Source organism: Trachypithecus francoisi, unplaced genomic scaffold, assembly GCF_009764315.1.
Source record: "Trachypithecus francoisi isolate TF-2019V2 unplaced genomic scaffold, Tfra_2.0 Contig01554, whole genome shotgun sequence".
NCBI classification, from domain to species: Eukaryota; Metazoa; Chordata; class Mammalia; order Primates; family Cercopithecidae; genus Trachypithecus; species Trachypithecus francoisi.
This window is the reverse complement of record NW_022681439.1, coordinates 1,749,489-1,769,155: the sequence shown is the minus strand read 5'-3', so window position 1 is coordinate 1,769,155 and position 19,667 is coordinate 1,749,489. Positions and strand designations below refer to the sequence as shown.

At 38.2% G+C, this 19,667-nt stretch overlaps 1 protein-coding gene across 2 annotated transcripts in view; it reads right to left on the bottom strand.

Moving 5' to 3' along the window:
* Positions 1-19,667, bottom strand: part of TNKS (tankyrase) — a 217,779-nt gene that overhangs the window by 179,714 nt on the left and 18,398 nt on the right. For both annotated transcript variants that reach the window (XM_033176844.1, XM_033176843.1), the window contains exon 2: positions 17,637-17,861. In XM_033176844.1, the coding sequence (XP_033032735.1) occupies positions 17,637-17,861 (225 nt within the window). The remainder of the gene's footprint in view (positions 1-17,636; positions 17,862-19,667) is intronic.

Genomic DNA, 19,667 nt, shown 5'->3' with positions numbered 1-19,667 from the left:
AACATAATACTTTATAAAGCCCAAAACTGAGAAAAAACAAGGTCTGCAGAAGAGACAATCTTAAAGAAACATCTTGGGCTTTCCACAGATCTGCACTAACAAAGCTTAAAACCAAACCTCCATAAGTTAAGGTTGATTTTAAACCAGCAATAAAGTGATCTGCTAAAACAAGAATAAAAATTCTTCAGAGGGGGCCGGGCGCGGTGGCTCACGCCTGTAATCCCAGCACTTTGGGAGGCCAAGGCTGGCGGATCACGAAGTCAGGAGATCGAGACCATCCTGGCTAACATGGTGAAACCCCGTCTCTACTAAAAAATTACAAAAAAATAAGCCGGGCGTCGTGGCGGATGCAGTCCCAGCTACTCTGGAGGCTGAGGCAGGAGAACGGCGTGAACCCGGGAGGCGGAGCTTGCAGTGAGCTGAGATCCGGCCACTGCACTCCAGCCTGGGCGACAGTTAGACTCCGTCTCAAAAAAATAAATAAATAAATAAAATTCTTCAGAGGAAGTTAATAAATATCACAGAGTGATTACCATATCCACTACTGAATAAAACATGTAAATTAAACATACATAAAGAAAAATGTGATCTGGTCAAGGAAAAAAAAAATCACTAAAAATCACACCCACGATAGCCCAGATGTGTTAGGGTTAGTTAGCAAAGACCTCAAAGCATCAATTATAAAAAAGTTCAAAGACTTAAAGAAAATAAATTCAAAGAATTAAAGGAAAGTATGGTCTTAAGAAGTGAAACATAGATATACTCTGATACTCAAGTGGGAAATTGTAGAAAAGTTGAAGGACTCACACTACCTAATTTCTTTTTTTTTTTTTTTTTTTTTTTTTTTGAGACGGAGTTTCGCTCTGTCGCCCAGGCTGGAGTGCAGTGGGCGGATCTCAGCTCACTGCAAGCTCCGCCTCCCGGTTCCCGCCATTCTCCTGCCTCAGCCTCCCGAGTAGCTGGGACTACAGGCGCCGCCACCTCGCCCGGCTAGTTTTCTGTATTTTTTAGTAGAGACGGGGTTTCACCGTGTTAGCCAGAATGGTCTCGATCTCCTGACCTTGTGATCCGCCCGTCTCGGCCTCCCAAAGTGCTGGGATTACAGGCTTGAGCCACCGCGCCCGGCCCACACTACCTAATTTCAAGATTTATTATAAAGCTCTAGTAATCAAGACAGTGCAGTACTGGAATAAGAATAGATATAGATACAATAGGACTTGTGCAATTATTGGAGTTGCAAGTTAAACTAGCTACTTTGTGTTATGAAGCATAATTTCTAATTGAAAAACTATGTTATTCAGACTTGGGTACGTAGACCAATGGAACAGAAGACAGTTCATAAATAAACCAACATATAGGGAGTCAATGACTTCAACAAAGGAAGCACAGTAATTCAATGGTGGAAAAACAGCCTATTCAACAAATCATGCTGAAACAACAGATTCTCTATATAGAAAAGAAAAAAACACACACACACAAAATAACTCTTAAACCTTACACCACACAAACACATTAACTCAAAGTGGACTACAGACTTAACATAAAAGCTAAAACAATAAAATCTGTTAAAGAAAACATGAAAGAAAAATCTTCATGACCTTGGGATGTAAAGATTTCTTAGGAGAAAAAGAAACTTAAGCCTTAAAAGAAAATACCAATAAACTGTATTTTATCAAAATTAAGAACTTCTGTTCTTCAAAAGTCACCATTAAGAATATGAAAAGACAAAACACAATCTAGAAGAAAATATTTGCAACACATGTGTAAGATAAAGAACTCTTCTACATTAGAGAAAGAACTATAAATCAATCAACGTGAAAAATGAGCAAGAAACTAGGGCATTTCACAAAAGAAGATATATAAATTACTAATAAGCCCATGAAAAGATGCTCAACATTATTAGTCAACAGAAAAATACAAACTAAAAAGACTGGCAATACCAAGTGTTCATGAGGAGATTCTAAACTGGAACTCTCATACATTACTTGTGGGCATTACAAACGAATGTTTTAACCATTTTGGAAATCGGTTTAGCAGTTCCTTCTATAGCTAAATATACACTACTGTATGTCCTAGCATACAAACTTAGTCTTAAGTATTTACTCAAAAGGAAACAAACCAAAAATCCATGTGTCCATACAAAAGACTTGCATGTGAGTGAGTGTATGTTTATTTGTAATAGTCAAACATTGAAAAAAATCTGAAGCAAACTGTAGCACAGTCATACAACAGAATACTACTCAGCAATAAAAAGAAACAAGCTTTTGTTTCATACAACAGGGATGAAATCTCCAAAACTTCAAAACATGATGAGCAAAAGAAGCCAGGCACACAAGAACATATTTCTAGAACAGAGTATTAATCTATAATGTCAGAAAATAGATCACTGTTGACTGGGGATGGCTGACAAAAAGAAAAATTGACTGCAGATGGGCACCAAACAAGTTTTTGGAGTAAACAAAACTGTTCTATTATCTTGATTAGAGTAGTGATTATATGGGTATACACATTTGTCAAATCTCATTAAAATGTATACTCAAAATTGATTCAATTTCATTACTTTGAACTCAATAAAGTTGATTTTTACGTTATATAAAACTAGTATTTTAAAAGCTTTATAGAGGGTCTGACTGTGATTAGAAATAGCTAAAGAGAAAATTACTGAACTGGAAAATATGACAACCAGTATTTCCAAGACTGAAGTATTGAAGTATACAGAGGAAAAAGAGAGTAGAATGGATAAAAGATGGAAACTAAAAGGCCTAACATGCTGCAATTAGTCTTAGAAGAAAAGAAAAAACTAAAACTAAAAATATATATACATATATATACACACACATATATATACGTATGTATTTACAGAGCTAATGCCAAAGATTTTCCTAGAACTAATAGAAGACCCCAACCTACAGGTTCAAGAAGCACCAACAGGATAAATTCATTAATCACGTAGAAAACATTTTTCACATATAAATTAAGAACAACAACTGTCAATGCAGTCATTTGGCCCTCTGAGACTCCATCTCAAAAAAAAAAGTCATAGTTAAATTTAAAAATTGATAGTTGATTCAGTTATTGGTAAACATTTAATATATTTAGGACACCTCAGGTATGTAAATCTAATTTTTCAACTACAAATTTTATGAAACCCAAATGCAGATCAAGTATTGATCATGAAAACGTTTGAATTGAGACATGCTTTAAGTATAAAATATACACCAGATATCAGAGACTTAGTTGAAAATAATGTTAAAAATTTCACTAATAATGTTTTAGACACATTACATGTTGAAATAATACTTGAAATACATTGAGTTAAATAAAACATTAAGTTGATATCACGTTTCTTGTCAATGTGGCTAATAGAAAATGTTAAATTACTTATATGTATGGCATTACATTGCTGTTGAACAGTGCTACTCTAGAATGTAGTCTCCATTTTAGCTACTGACATTCTTGACTAGCTAATTCTTTGCTGTGCATGTAGGTGTAGGCTACTGGCTCCACCAGGTGCTCTGGAGACTCCGCAAGTATCCTCACAGGCTACAATGATAAAGACATGAACCTCAGTTAATCTGAGTGTTGGCTCAATGCCTTGTGATACTCTGGGAACAAGAGAGGATGGGAGGCTGTCATGAGGCAGTGTCTCATCACTTCCCATTTGTGAGGAGGCGTGGGGCTTTCTACCTCTCTCTCTTCTACTGGCTCCTCCAAAACAGGGTATTCCACAACTCTCAATGCAGTCATTTGGCCCTTTTCCCTTCAGTGTCATCCTGAGATACGAAGACCATGGGGAGCTGGTACCTTTAGCTTTTCCTTCTTTTCGCTGTCTACATAAGTCATCAACTAGCTAAACCTACAAGTGGCTTGTTGCATCTTTACCAGCCTAAGTAGTCAGGTTTGGGCTTTTGCCGTGGCTTGTCTGTTGAGTGCACTTAATGGGGAGAAGCGGTCCTGTGTGTTACGTTTAACAGTACCCCTTACTTCTACCCACTTGATGCCAGTAATACTCCCTAATTGTGACAACCAAACATGTCCCCAGATATAGCTAAACATGCCCTCTAAGGGGTAAAACTGTCCCTGCTTGAGAATGTCCGCTCTTTAGGTTCCTATGGACCCATCCCCACCTCCTCATATACATGCAAGGCAGAATACATGAAGGTCCATGCTTCTCCCAGCCCTCTGAACACTTTTATATATTGGGTTACTGCATTAAATTTCATTTGGAGAAAAATTTATGTGGTTTCTAAACATAAGAAATAAGTAAAGCAGTAAAGTAAAACTGTAAATAAGTAGAAAAGATAATAGTAGTAGTAAATAGTAAAAATCTCTAAATATCCTTCTAAATTTAAGGTGCTATGATCTATAAATATATCTTTGAGTACTGACTTTATCAAATAGAGTTTTTTTACTACAAAGGATAAAAAACTACTTCAGCTACCTTAATAACAGGAAAATTTATTAAAGAATAGAGGTATTCCATTGAATGCAAAGGCAAAAAATGTGTCTCAAAATTTAGATGTTGCTGTCTGTCCCTGTCTCCCAGACATCCCCCTCATATACAAACACATACGCCTGTAATATCTCAATCTTAACTCCAAATTATCATGAAAGAGAATTTGATCCAGCTTGGCTCAGCATCTGGTTCTGGACTTTAAAAGTGTGGCCAAGGAACTAGAAGAGCCAATACAAACAATGGTGATGGGGAAAGAGGCATTGGTTCTGAGCGAAGATACTTGTGCAGATACCTCAATGAGTAGCTACAGAAATATCACGTTAAATTCAAAGTTTTAACACATACTAAATTAAAAGTTCATGTTTTAAAAATATGTAAATAGATTTATATGTACAAATGGGTTCATAAAAGAGATTTAAAAAACTACTTCAGCTACCTTAACAACAAGAAAATTTAGTGTTGTATCTGAGAGTGAAATAAATGGTACTTCCACTTTCTATTTTACACATTTCTACACTGTTTTAATATTTATTACATATGTGTATTATTTTTATAATGAGATATTTATCCTCAGACAAAAATGATCTTTATGCATGCTGTTCAGTATGTTTGCAAAACAATGCTTTTTAAAAGCTCTTGCTTACAGAAATTACTTCGTAACTAATAAAGAAAAATTGGATCATTCTTCCTATCAAATGACTAACATTAAAATATGGTAACAGCACTGGATAAGACAAATGTGAAATAAATCTATTAATTTAGATTCTGTAATAATGCTGAGTGTAGAAACAAGTTGAGCAAAATAGGGAAGTGATTATTTCGTAAAATTCCAGGATTCTAGTCATACTTTCATATATGAAAGCCTTTCTCTTTCATATAAAAGTGACCCAAAATTCAGAATTCTGTTAACATCTGGGACTAGCATACTTGGAACAAATGACTTCATTTCACCCCAGTGAACTATGTGCCTCATTACATGTTAACTTTTTTTCCACGTACCTCAGTGGGAAAAAATAAAAACTGCATTTCTTTTTTTAAAAAAAGTTCAGCCAGGCGCAGTGGCTCATGCCTGAAATCCTACCACTTTGGGAAGCCAAACCAGCAGATCGCTTGAGCCCAGGAGTTCAAGACCAGCCTGGGCAACATGGCGAGACCTGTCTCTAGAAAAAAAATACAAACCTTAGCTGAGCGTGGTGGTGTGCACCTGTACTCCCTGCTACTCGGGAGGCTGCAGTGGGAGGATCACCTGAGTCCAGGAGGTCAAGGCTGCAGTGAGCCATGACCACACCACTGGACTCCAGCCTGACTGGCAGAGTGAGCCCCCATCTCAAAAACCTCCATCATTTTCAAGAAAAATTTTAAAAAGTTCAAAACAATAAAGTTCACTACAAGGTCTGCCATGGCAATATGCCATAGTTAGAGTTAAGAACACAGCTGTAGTTCAGAGGCTGGATTCTGGGGCCACACTGCACAGGTTAGAATACCATTCTGCTGCCATCACTTCTGGGACCCTAGCAACGCCGTTACCTCTCTGAGCTTCCATTTCCTTGTCTGTAAATCAGGAGACAATATTAGAGTACCTATCTCATAGGGCCGTTAGGACAAAACAAGCCTGTGCACATAATTTTTAGAGATATTAAAAACGATTGGGCCGGGCGCGGTGGCTCAAGCCTGTAATCCCAGCACTTTGGGAGGCCGAGACGGGCGGATCACGAGGTCAGGAGATCGAGACCATCCTGGCGAACACGGTGAAACCCCGTCTTTACTAAAAAAATACAAAAAATTAGCCGGGCGAGATGGCGGGCGCCTGTAGTCCCAGCTACTCGGGAGGCTGAGGCGAGAGAATGGCGTAAACCCGGGAGGCGGAGCTTGCAATGAGCTGAGATCCGGCCACTGCACTCCAGCCTGGGCGACAGAGCGAGACTCCGTCTCAAAAAAAAAAAAATGATTTAATTGTCCACTCAAAAATTCATCCATGTGAATAAAATTACTGAGTTTTACATGGTAGAGTTCTTCTATATGTGATTGAATGAGTTAAATGCATCTCCTTCAATCTTTATGGACAAACTTTGGCATGAAATTTTATAATAATAAAAGACTCTTCCAATTCAATTTTGCTCCTATTGTCAAGTTTTCTTATAAATATAGAAAATCGAGACTTTTTTTTTTAAAAACGCACATCACATCTGCAATAACTTAAGTATAGATTATTCTGTATGTATACATAGCAGATTTTTATATCCCAGATCAATTGTATCCTTTTTGCAATAAACAAAGTTAATCCAGGACACAATACATTTGTAAAATCAGAATTATCTGCTCACATAACAATTTATTACAAGATAAGGCAGACACTGGAATAAATATAAGACTGACTGTAACAAAGCATCTATCTTTCTACCTGGAAACTCAATAGAGAATAATGACTAAAAGTTCTCTCCCAGGAATCAGATAGACCTCAGTTTTAGAATACTGCCCAATCCTTAGTAACTTCTGACCTTGGGCAAGTTACTTCACTACCGCCAATCTTAATTTCCTCTTTCATAAAACACTACCTAACATAGTGAACTGCTGTTAAAATTAAATGTGACAATGTATACAAACCCAGCTTGGCTCTTTGCACATAACAAGAACTCAATAAACACTCTCTCATATCCCAATCAGAATCTTTTCATCTGTCTTTCAAAAATAGATACACAGTGCTAAAAGAAGATCTGTTGGATTGAAATAAAGGTAAACTGATAATAGCTCTAGGAAAATGCATTCATTTGTGCCACACCAAACTGCTATATTATGCTTCTTTTTATTTAGGGGTAGATTACTTTTTCTAAACTTGACTAGATTCAACTAAATGAAACGTCCATAAGGAATAAAGCAAGTATCTCTTCAATCTGACCAGGGAAATTTGTAAGAGGATCATGAAGCTTGCACAACTCTAAGCGACAATGACCAAATGTAAAAGGTGCTTCCCAATCTGTTTATGAGAGAGAAGAAGGGGCAAACACGAGAAACACTTCACCGGTCTTAGTGAATCCTTCCCTAAATTGCTAACTCTACCTCCTCTCTCTCAAGGCCTCACGGACTTACTAGCATTCCAGATAAATTTCTTATGTGTGTAAAACATTAAGACCAATTCATATATATATACACATACATATATTTTAGACAAAGTCTTGCTCTGTGGCCCAGGCTGGAGTGCAGTGGCGTGGTGCAATCTCAGCTCACTGCAACCTCTGCATCACTGGCTCAGTTGATCCTCCCACCTCAGCCTCCAGAGTAGCTAGGACTACAGGCATGCACCACCAAGCCCAGATAATTTTTCTATTTTTAGTAAAGATGGAGTTTCTCCATGTTGCCCAGCCTGGCAATTAATATTTTTATCACTAGTTACAAGGTTTAAAGCTACTATTTAAAAACATCCTCCCTCCCAAGGAAAACAGGATTAAACCTGTACCATAATAGTAATAATCTGATTCTGCTTTGAACTTTAGTCTCCTAAGAAAGTAAATCATTACTATTATTTTCCTATGCCTCTGACAACTGATTCAACAGACTGAAACGCCAATATTCTGCTGTACTTTCAATCTAAAGGACATAGAGAATGTAACTTAAAGAATTTTCATTCCTTAAGAAATTTACTCAAAAGCAAATAATTAAAAACAAAACCCTGAGTTTTGTGTTTCCATGGGATTTGACATATCATCCTATTTTCAGTTGTTCTGAATGATAGTATCGAATCACATATTTCACTTCCCACCTCAACTTTCCCCACATTGAGGAAAAGACCACCTTTCCTTTTAACATAATTCCTCATCTGTCCTTTTCCTTGTCTCATTCCTAGTGGGTTACAATTTTCAGAAACAGCAACTGTGATGTCCCTTGGCTTGAAAGAGAGCTGTTTACCCACGAGTAATCGGCTTTAAAAAATATTCACCAATCATTGCATACACTTCATATTTGGTTACAGCAAACTATGATACCCCTGCTACTGAAATATTTGTGGGGAAAATGTTTAAGTTACATTAATGATTCTCCATAATCCTATATGCAATAGCTCCACTGACTAGGTTAAAAGAATGTAAATTACAATGAGGAAAAAAGAGCTTCATGTCTTATCAAATCACAATTCAAGTTTACAAAATTGCAAAAGATACTAAACAAAGAATGTAACACAAATTCACACTGATGGTAACAAAGAGCAGCTTATGGCAAAGTCAGCCTTTCATTTAGCTTTGACTGAGTGTCCGCTTTGTGTCAGAATACAAAAATGGTCTTGTGTGGCTGTGTGGCACCCTTACTGTTGCCATACAAGAACAAAGCAAGTGGAAAGAAAACAACTTGCTTTCTCTATATTCTTTCATTTAATTTCCCATAAAAATTTTATGCAGTAGAGCCGATGTCCATTTTATAATTAAGAAACTGAAGCTCAAAGCAAGTGTGTAAAATCAGTCTGTGTGATAAACTGCAATTCATAAGTCATTGTAAAGCCAAGCACTTATTTGCTATCTTACCACTCCACATAAACGCAAGCGAAGATTACCCCAGAACGATACTGAAGCTTTCTTCCCCTGAAGTAAATTCTAAAAGGCATAGCTACATATTTGTCCTTAACACCTTGTCTACCACTCCTATATTCAATGTCCTCTTCCTAATAATCCCATCAAACAATTCCCCTGTGGGAACACTTGAAAAATACCTATGACAGTGACAGTTCCATTTTAGGGGCCCACTAGAACATTTCCTGGCCTTGTTCCCTCAATCCTCAGAACTCAAGTTACTCTTTCAAAAGACCAGCACTCAAAACTGTGTCACAAATAGGCAAAACAAAAGATGTTCCCTCTATCTCTAACCATGATTATGTGTACCACAGTAAATTTAGAAATGTTCAGGCTTGACATAAAAGTCTGAAAGAGTTCTTCAGATTTCAGATTTATTGATCCAAAATAAATGTATCTTTGGATTGCTTAAAAAGTCTTATTTATAGGGTCATATCAGGGAGTAGAATACGAAATAACTCACAGTAAGGTTAACATTCTGAATCTTGGATTCTGTTTACATATGAAAAATCGAATACCCACCGCTATTTTTGAAAGATAATTAGCAGATTTCAATAATTCAAGAGAGTACATTTTTTAAAAGTAAGTACAAATGTAAAGCCTATAAGTACGATTATTATACTTCACAGTTTTCTAGCTTGGTCAGTTGAGAATGAGGAGTAGTCAGAAGGACTCCCTAAACCATTATCTCAAATATGGATCTACCTCCACATTTCCGTGTTAAAACTGTACCAAGGGAAGTCAGCGTTCTAATCATATATGAGTTTCAGATAACACGATAAACATACAAAGCAAAATCTGCCTGGTTACACAACCCATTTGTCTCAAATACCATTTTCATACAACCCCAAAATGAAGCCATGTATCTCACTGAAAACTACAGAATTTATTTACTTACTTGCTTTCTTATTTATTTATTTATTTATTTTGAGACAGAGTCTCCTCTGTCACCTAGACTGGAGCGCCATGAAGCGATTACGGCTCACTGCAACCTATACCTTCCCACTCAAGTGATCCTTCTGCCTCAGCCTTCCAAGTAGCCACAGGTGTGTGCCACCACCCCCAGCTAATTTTTTAATTTTTTGTAGAGACAGGGTCTCACTTTATTGCCCAGGCTGGTCTCAAACTCTGAACTCAGGCGATCCTCCCACTTTGGCCTCCCAAAGTGCTAAGATTAGAGGTATGAGTCACTGCACCTAACCCACAGATTGTTTTGAACAATTTAAGTGAGTCTAAAAGTAAATGCAAATGTGTAAGTTTTTTATTACACAGACAGACTTGGGCATTAAGTAAAGCCTTGCATCATTGTAAAAAAGTATATGAGAAATTTTTGTTCTAGTTTTTTGCTTTTTCCACCTAATTTAAGCATCTTCAACATATTTCTTAAGGCCATGGAAGAGCAAAAGCTTCCATACTGGTGTTTTTCCCAGAATTCTAATAAAACACAAGTAATAAGTACATAACACATATATACATGTATATGTATAAATGGTATACAAATAAATAGTATACAGCTAAATGCACAGATACTCTAACCTTCCTGAAGGCAGTGTGAACATAAGCAGGCAAGCCATCAATGTAAGAGTACTCAGTGTCAGCGGAGATTATTTCCAAAGGCACAATCACTCTCATTCTTGGCCTCTCTTCTCTGTTTTAAGGATACAATATGGAATTTTGTCATCTTCGTTTTTTATGAAAATGCTACACTGAGACTTGTTTAAAAGATCCCAATTCAAGGGTCCCTGTAATCCTAGCTACTCGAGAGGCTGAGCCAGGAGAATTGCTTGAACCCGGGAGGCAGAGGTTGCAGTCAGCCGAGATTGCACCATTGCACTCCAGCCTGGACAAGAGAGCAAGACCCCGTCTCAAAAAAAAAAATTCCAATTCAGTTTTTATATGGAAAACTACTGGTAAAAATGCAGAAGGGAAGTATTCTGGCAGGAAAAGGAAAAGACATTAATGAAACAAAACCAAGTGAATCAGATTTTCAAGGCTTCACTGAATTTTCAACTAATTTTTGCGAACAGTAAGGAAGGTGTGAGAAATGACTTTTCTTAACCTAGCTCGTTTATTGATGCTATATAAATAGATAATGTGACAAACTAAATCAAGAGGTCTGATGAAGTTCTCCAGTAGCTAAAACTTCTTTGGTCCTTATTAAGAAGCTGTAGCTTTGAAGGGTTTATCCTAAAGCAATTAAGGTTTAAACATATATGTAATGAAAAGGATATTCTTTATACTACTGCCTATAAAATGGTACAAAAATAGCCTAAGTGACCTACAACACGTGACTGATTTTTAAAAATGAAGATTTCTACATAAGTAATTCTTAGAAGCCTTTAAAATGAGATTATATAATAATATTCACTGACAATAAAATATGTTACTACATAAAGTAGAAAAATAAATATGATGGAACGATCTCATTTTAGGTAAAATGGATTGTGTACCCAGGTTCACTGAGTCTAACAGCACTGTTTAACAGAACTTTCCATGATAACAAAAATGTCTATGTCTATACTCTCCAGTATGATAACCAATAGCCAGATAGAGTCATTAAGCATTTAAAACATGGCTAGTGCAACTGAGAAACTAAATTTTTAATTTTGAAAACGGTAATTAATTTTAATTTAATGGCTATCTCACTGGACCATGTAAGTCTAAATGGACAGAAAACAAGGTGTGACAGTTATCATCAGTGTATGTTCTCATTTTTCTTTAATGGGCAATTATCACTTCTAATAATACTGTTAAGAAAAAACCCAGAAAGTTGTTAACTTTCAAAATACTAAATTTAAAATAACAGGGGATGGCCGGGCGAGGTGGCTCAAGCCTGTAATCCCAGCACTTTGGGAGGTCGAGACAGGTGGATCACCTGAGGTCAGGAGTTAGAGACCAGCCTGGCCAACACAGCGAAACCCCATCTCTACTAAAAATACAAAACACAGCCGGGCGTGGTGGTGGGTGCCTGTGGTCCCAGCTATTCGTGAGGCTGAGGCAGGAGAATCGCTTGAACCCAGGAGGCAAAGGTTCCAGTGAGCCGAGATGGCGCCATTGCACTCCAGCCTGGGTGACAGAGCGAAGACTCTATCTCAAAAAAATAATAATAATAAATACATAAATATCAGGGGATAAAAATGTACCAAAGGCAGTCCAACACTCATTCCACATTTCTTTCCCCATCCCCAATCCCGTGCCATTCCAAGTTCCAGGATGTCAACTTCACCAAAGGACAAGTAACCGTGGAAGTGGTTAATTTTTTAAACTTAAACAGAGTATGTAAAAGGAAAAGAAACGTGTCTTTCTAAATAGCAGACATACAAAAGGAAGTTATAAGGATATTAGCAGAGAGATATTACTTTAGGAGTGAGTTAAACTTGGTTTGAATTTCTGAATTTTTTAGACACGTTAGTTTTTTGGTTTGAGGGAAAGGGGGTTTGCGAAAGATTATTTTCCACCTTAAGTTTGCTAAATATGATATGGTTTTAAAAGCTAAGCTAAAAATAATTTAAAAGAATTAATCTGGCCAGGTGCGGTGGCTCATGCCTGCAATCCCAACACTTTGGGAGGCCGAGGCAGGCGGATCACGAGGTCAGGAGATCGAGACCATCCTGGCTAACACAGTGAAATCCCATCTCTACTAAAAGTACAAAAAATTAGCCGGGTGTGGTGGCGGGCGCCTGTAGTCCCAGCTACTCGGGAGGCTGAGGCAGGAGAAGGGCGTGAACCCAGGAGTCAGAGCTTGCAGTGAGCTGAGATGCACCACTGCACTCCAGCCTGGGCGACAGTCTCAAAAAAAAAAAAAAAAAAAAGGAATTTGGCAGACTTACAGAATGAAATTAACCTTTTATGTGTATGATGTATTTTTAAATGAAGCCCACTATGTGAAGAGAACCTTCATTTCTCAATCAAGAAAACATTTCCATTATAACAACTTTCTATCAGCTCTACAGACTGTGGCAAAGTAACAACTTTCTTCTTCACTGGTAAAATGGTAGGTAACCTGAATCATCTGCCTCACGCATAGGACACAAATAATAGTGACACTGCTTGGCTAAGTCCTTTGAGAGGCCTCCAGGCAAAACCCTTTACAACATTACATATCAACTATCCACAGCAATTTTTGAAAAATTCACCACCATAACCTTGTTTTTTCTTCTCCCTCCCTACCTCAACTCCTCAGCTCCCGAGAGGGGCAACTCATGGGTTTAATCTGTAAGTTAACAAGAAAAAATGTTTTACTATCCTTTGTAGAAAACCCATTATAATCAAAAGTTAATGCGTGATCAGAATCAATATTCAATTGCCAGTCCTAATGAAGAATAAGCGTTACTTGACAAATGGTGATAATCTAAACGTAAGTTGCATATGGCTATAAGATGTGTTTTATATTTGTATATGAATATTGAAGTGTCTGACATACTGCAAGTTCACATTACTTTAACATAAAGGAATCCCAAGGTATCACCTAATCAAGAAGTAGAAAATTACTCAGCTTCCTTATCTATGTAACACAGACTAACACAAAAAAAAGTCAGACAGAATCAAGCCTTTTTCCCGTGAACGGCTTTGCCACTTCACACACGTTTCTTGAGTACATAATTAGACATCAGTGATAGACAATAAGGATACGTATGAAAGTGAACAAGATTATTGTTAGTTCCTACAACAGAGAACTGACAATCTACCAATGTGGAACATGCTTAAGTGCACACCTGACCTGATTCAGTTTAAGAAACTGGCACCTCATCCTATGGTTGATTAGAAAGTAAACATACTCAGTGGACACAGAACTACTCTACTTCTAGATGCCAAGAAGAACTGGAAGCTTACATGATATAAGAACTATAGGCATGAACGACACAGAAGACGAGTGATTTCTGCATTTTCAACTGAGGTACCTGGTTCATCTTACTGGGGCGAGTCTATGATAGTCGATGCTGGTCCATAGGTGCAGCCCGACCAGCTAGAGCTGAAGCAGGGCAGGCATCGCCTCACCTGGGAAGCTCAAGGGGGAAGGGAATTCCTTTTCCTAGGGGAGGGAAATGGAAACACACAACACCTGGAAAATCGGGTAATTCCCACGCTAATACTGTGCTTTGCCAAGTGTCTTAGCAAATGGCACATCAGGAGATTATATCCCACACATCGATGAAAGAAACACACGGGTTCAAGATTTCTAAATGGACATTTTCTTTTTTTTTTTTTTTTGAGACGGAGTCTCGCCCTGTAGCCCAGGCTGGAGTGCAGTGGCACCATCTCGGCTCACTGCAAGCTCCGCCTCCTGGGTTCACACCATTCTCCTGCTTCAGCCTCCCAAGTAGCTGGAACTACAGGTGCCCACCACCTCGCCCGGCTAATTTTTTTACATTTTTAGTAGAGACGGGGTTTCACTGTGTTAGCCAGGATGGTCTTGAGCTCCTGACCTCGTGATCCACCCATCTCAGCCTCCCAAAGTGCTGGGATTACAGACATGAGCCACCGCCCCCGGCCCTAAATGGACATTTTTAAGAAATGTCAATAAAGGACAAACAGAGGAAATGGGAATTCTACACTACACAGTAGCATAATTCAGGCTAAGATTTTAGCACCAACAATAATAATAGTAATTGATAATGGCAATTAACATTCAATGAATATGCACTCTACCTGGTACTCTTCTAAATATTTTACATGTACTAGCTTATCCTCTCAGGAACACTGTGAAGAATAGTATTCCCATTTTCCATATAAGACACAGTTGTCAAGAAAGTGGCCCATGGCCTCACAAAGCTAGAAACTGGTAGGGTCAGGGCATAAGCCTGGAGCATGCGCTTTACAGCAATCCGCCCTGATGTCTCCCATAAGCTGGTGGTAATGTGGCTTGCCTGGGCTCTAGCTTTTTAAAAATATCAAATGTGTTTGCTATTCTACCCCACATACAGAGATATGATTAATCTTTATAAAAATCAGGTCAGTATTTCTTTTTTTTTTTTTTTTTTTTTTTTTTTGAGACGGAGTCTTGCTCTGTCGCCTGAGCTGTAGTGCAGTGGCCGGATCTCAGCTCACTGCAAGCTCCGCCTCCCAGGTTCACGCCATTCTCCTGCCTCAGCCTCCCGAGTAGCTGGGACTACAGGCGCCCGCCACCTCGCCCGGCTAGTTTTTTGTATTTTTAATAGAGACGGGGTTTCACTGTGTTAGCCAGGATGGTCTCCATCTCCTGACCTCGTGATCCACCCATCTCGGCCTCCCAAAGTGCTGGGATTACAGGCTTGAGCCACCGCGCCCGGCCCAGTATTTCATCATCTAGGCAAAAACCTTTTAAAAATCAATTTTGTATACTAATCTCTCAAAAACTATTAGACTCCAGCAAAATGAAAAAAAAAAAAAAAGCTTCCAATATTTTTTAATCCAGCTGTCCCAAAGTAGAACTCCACCTTACAGAGAAAAACCTCAGAATTCCTTAACCATATGCAAAATCCAGAAAGTAAGATATATAAGCTATTACAGGTTTCAGTGAACCTGAGAATAAACCTCCTAAGAGCTTTCTGAAAGCTAATTAAGTATACCAGGGTTTACAACCAATTTTGAATCCCATAATAACTACGATACATACTTTAATAGCAACTATATCCTCATTGATATTTTGAGTATAGTTTCAAAGGTGCCCTTCCCCTTCCCTCAACTTTTATAAGGCACAAGAACTTAAACAGAAGGAAGACAATATGTGCCAAAGCCTACTGAGAATTGAGGAAGTAGAGTGCTTCAGGGATCCATTCATTAAAACTTCAAGCCCGATAGCTAGTCCTTTATTTCAATAGAACCTAGATAAAAAGAGCATGTGCATTATGGACTGTTAAAAGAGGAATTGTGAGGAGGAGGACAGAAATACTAATTTCAATAAGACATTCAAAGGACTAATAAAATGAAAACTTCAGAGGTAGAGGCAGGAAAACAGAAGACTGAAGACTGGAAGGGATAATATTTTCACAAAGTGAGAACAGTATAAAATTCTGACTAATGACTGAGAAAAATCCAGTGGCTGTGACAACAAGGTGATGCAAGAAGCAGTGAGTGACAGCAGAGAAGTTGAAAGTCTAGAAGACTATGTAGGAAATACATTCCAAGCTCAATAATACTTATCATTTACAAAAGCAAGGAACTTAAGAGGCTTTGTAGTCAGAGAGAGGATGTTGTAAGTTGAAGCTTCTCAAGGTAGTTTTATGTAATGACTTGGTCCAGGATGTGGCTACGTTAGTGAGAGACTCAGGAGGAAATGGGAGAGTCAACTGAAACTGGAAGATGTGAAAAAAAGGAAAGGAGAGGATATTCAAAGGTCATGTTAGTAGTGCTGAAGTAACAAAGGATAATGACAGAGAATGTGATTTTTTAAAAAATAGTTTTATGTCAGGCATTGCAGTAATTTGAGGAATATTGAAAAATATATTAGAAGCTGCCATAGATGGCTATGAGGAGGGAATAATCTTAATCATTATTAAGCACCACCACTATATCTTTTAAAATGACATATCTATTTTAGTTGCATCATTAAAGAACTGATGATGCTAAAGTGGATGACATCTGGGAAGACAATTATGTAAATCCACCTGCCATGGCTAAACAAGCATCCACTATCTCAAGTATCAAGAAACAGATGACACACTCACCAGAAATTATACTTGCCCTCTAGAAGCTTACTTTAGATTTCAAACTAAAAACTTGTATACAGCAAAGCAAAATGTGAATATATATATATGAGAGAACAAAATGCTGATTGAATACAGCTTCATTTCATCTAGACACCTAAAATGATTGAAAAGTCCACTTTGTTGGAAATTGCTTTTTCTCATGACTGTGGCACATGTTGAAAATATTAAGTTCTGAACTACTGTATTCAAAACACTCAAAACCCCGTATAAGGGGGGACTACTGCACTAGATGAGTTTCCTTCAATCAACCTCAAGTGTTCAAATGTCATCCAACGCAGTAGAATTTGTACTTTATAATGGCTGCCATTGATGGTAAGATAGAAAATGTCTAGTCTTTAAAAGAGACTGTAAATTAACTAAATCTGAACACTAATCCATCAAAATTGAGTTTCCCATCAGCTGGCATTTGACTGCATTTGGAAAGTGAATGTTGTGAATCTTCCCCTAAGTAACTTTAGATTACCATCTCTCTATTTACCTTTTGATGGAAAAGAATTGCTTCTAGAAGAAGCAATAAACCCCTCCTTACCTATTCTGAGGAAACACTATTTATACTACAAAAAAACATAAGAATAAACCTTTATTTAAAATTTAGATATTATCGGCCGGGTGCGGTGGCTCAAGCCTGTAATCCCAGCACTTTGGGAGGCCGAGACGGGCGGATCACGAGGTCAGGAGATCGAGACCATCCTGGCTAACACGGTGAAACCCCGTCTCTACTAAAAAAATACAAAAAACTAGCCGGGCGAGGTGGCGGGCGCCTGTAGTCCCAGCTACTCGGGAGGCTGAGGCAGGAGAATGGCGTGAACCCGGGAGGCGGAGCTTGCAGTGAGCTGAGATCCGGCCACTGCACTCCAGCCCGGGCGACAGAGCGAGACTCCGTCTCAAAAAAAAATAAAATAAAATAAAATTTAGATATTATCAAATGATACTTACCAATGCACACATCGATTTTCCCTTTAATAGCAGCTTCATGCAGAGGTGTATAGTTCCAGTTATCCCTGGCATTTGGATCAGCTCCTTGGCATAATAACAGACTCACAACCTCAGCATGGCCAAAAGAACAGGCATTATGAAGCGGGATGAGACCTCCATCATCACGAGCATGGACATTAGCACCCATCTGTAGTAAGTGTTCTACAACATCCTTCCTTCCAAAACCTAAAAAGAAAGGGAAAAATGTCTTGTATATAGATTTGATTTTGTAAAAAGAACCATTAGAGTATCTGTAACAATATCAACAAGAACGAACAACTGAAGTATTGCACTCTATAGTAAATGGAGTAAAACAAAAGAAACATTAGCTTCATTCAAACTGACTCATTTCACAGAATTTAGAACTAAGGAAGCTCTTCCTTTAGTCTTTGGGCTGTTCATTCAAAAACACGTTTTCTAAACACTTAATATGTGCTGTACAACAGTGCTAGGAACACAGAATAAATATGACAAGACTTGTCCAGGAACTCACTTTCCCCTCATGCTTCACAAGACAAAACTATATAGAAACTCATCTCTACATTCATGGAAACAAAGGTAATTTAAATACTGCTGATAGGCCAGGTGCAGTGGCTCACACCCTCACAGCACCATGAGAGGCCGGGGTGGGCAGATCACCTGAGGTCAGGAGTTCAAGACCAGCCTGGCCAACATGGTGAAACCCCATCTCTAATAAAAATACAAAAATTAGCGAGGTGTGATGGCAGGCGCCTGTAATCTCAGTTACTTGGGAGGCTGAGGCACGAGAATCACTTGAACCTGGGAGGCAGAGGTGGCAGTGAGCTGAGATCATACCACTGCATTCCAGCCAGGGAAATAGTGCAAGACTGCATCTCAATAAAACAAAATAAAAATAAATAAATAAATAAATACTGGCGATAACCGAATCTAAGACAAATCACAACACACAGCACTTTATTAGGGAAATTGGGGGTGAATGTATAGGTATGAGAAATACGTGGTGAATGCTTGGTCAAAGGGAATTTTGAAAAGGAAGAAGTAAAGATGATGCCAAAATATCTATTCTTGGGGCTAGTGGTCACACAATATGAAATGGGTGGTGAACTGAAACGATTCAAGCTTGGATTCATTGAGTTTGAGGAAACAAGACAGCAAATGAGTGGGAATACAAGCACTTGGGAATATAAAACCAGAATTTTATAAGAAGTATCAGTTTTCAGACAAAAATGGGGGTTTGGGGGAGTCAGAGTCTCAAGCAGTCTAAGGATGAGGCAAACACTTAGAAAGGTAAGAAATATTAAGAAAGTACAACATCATGGAAGCCAAGGAACAACAACATTACGCAAAGTCCAGTATCATGAGGATTTAATGAGATCAATGGAGAAAATTAAATATATGAATACAGTTGAACTCTCTCCCTCAATCCTAGTACCCTCTTTGCTTCCCCAGAGATACTATTACATAAATTCAGTTTGTTTTATCCTGCTTATTATATACTTTTCAATGTGTGTTTTTAAATACTTGTGTTTATATATTTATATTTTATACACTTCATGTTATTTATATATTATGTATTTCATATTCTATGTGATTAGAATATATTTAATATATTCACATTATTATTGTCAATATCATATGGCTCAATCTATATTAGTGGAAGGTTGATAACCATAATCCATCCTTCTGGCTGATATGGTTTGGCTCTGTGTCCCTATCCAAACCTCATTTTGAATTGGAATCCCCATGTATTGCAGGAGGGGCCTGGCAGTAGGTGATTGGATCATGGGGGTGGTTTCTAATAGTTTAGCACCATCCCCCTAGTGCTGTCACATGAGTGAATTCTCATGACATCCGCAGGTTTATAAGTGGGTGGCAACCGGGAGGTGGAGCTTGCAGTGAGCCGAGATCACCCCACTGTACTCCAGCCTAGGCAACAGAGCGACACTCCATCTCAAAAAAAAAAAAAAAGGGAGAGAGATGGCACCTCCCTCTTTCTGCTGTCTCTCTCCT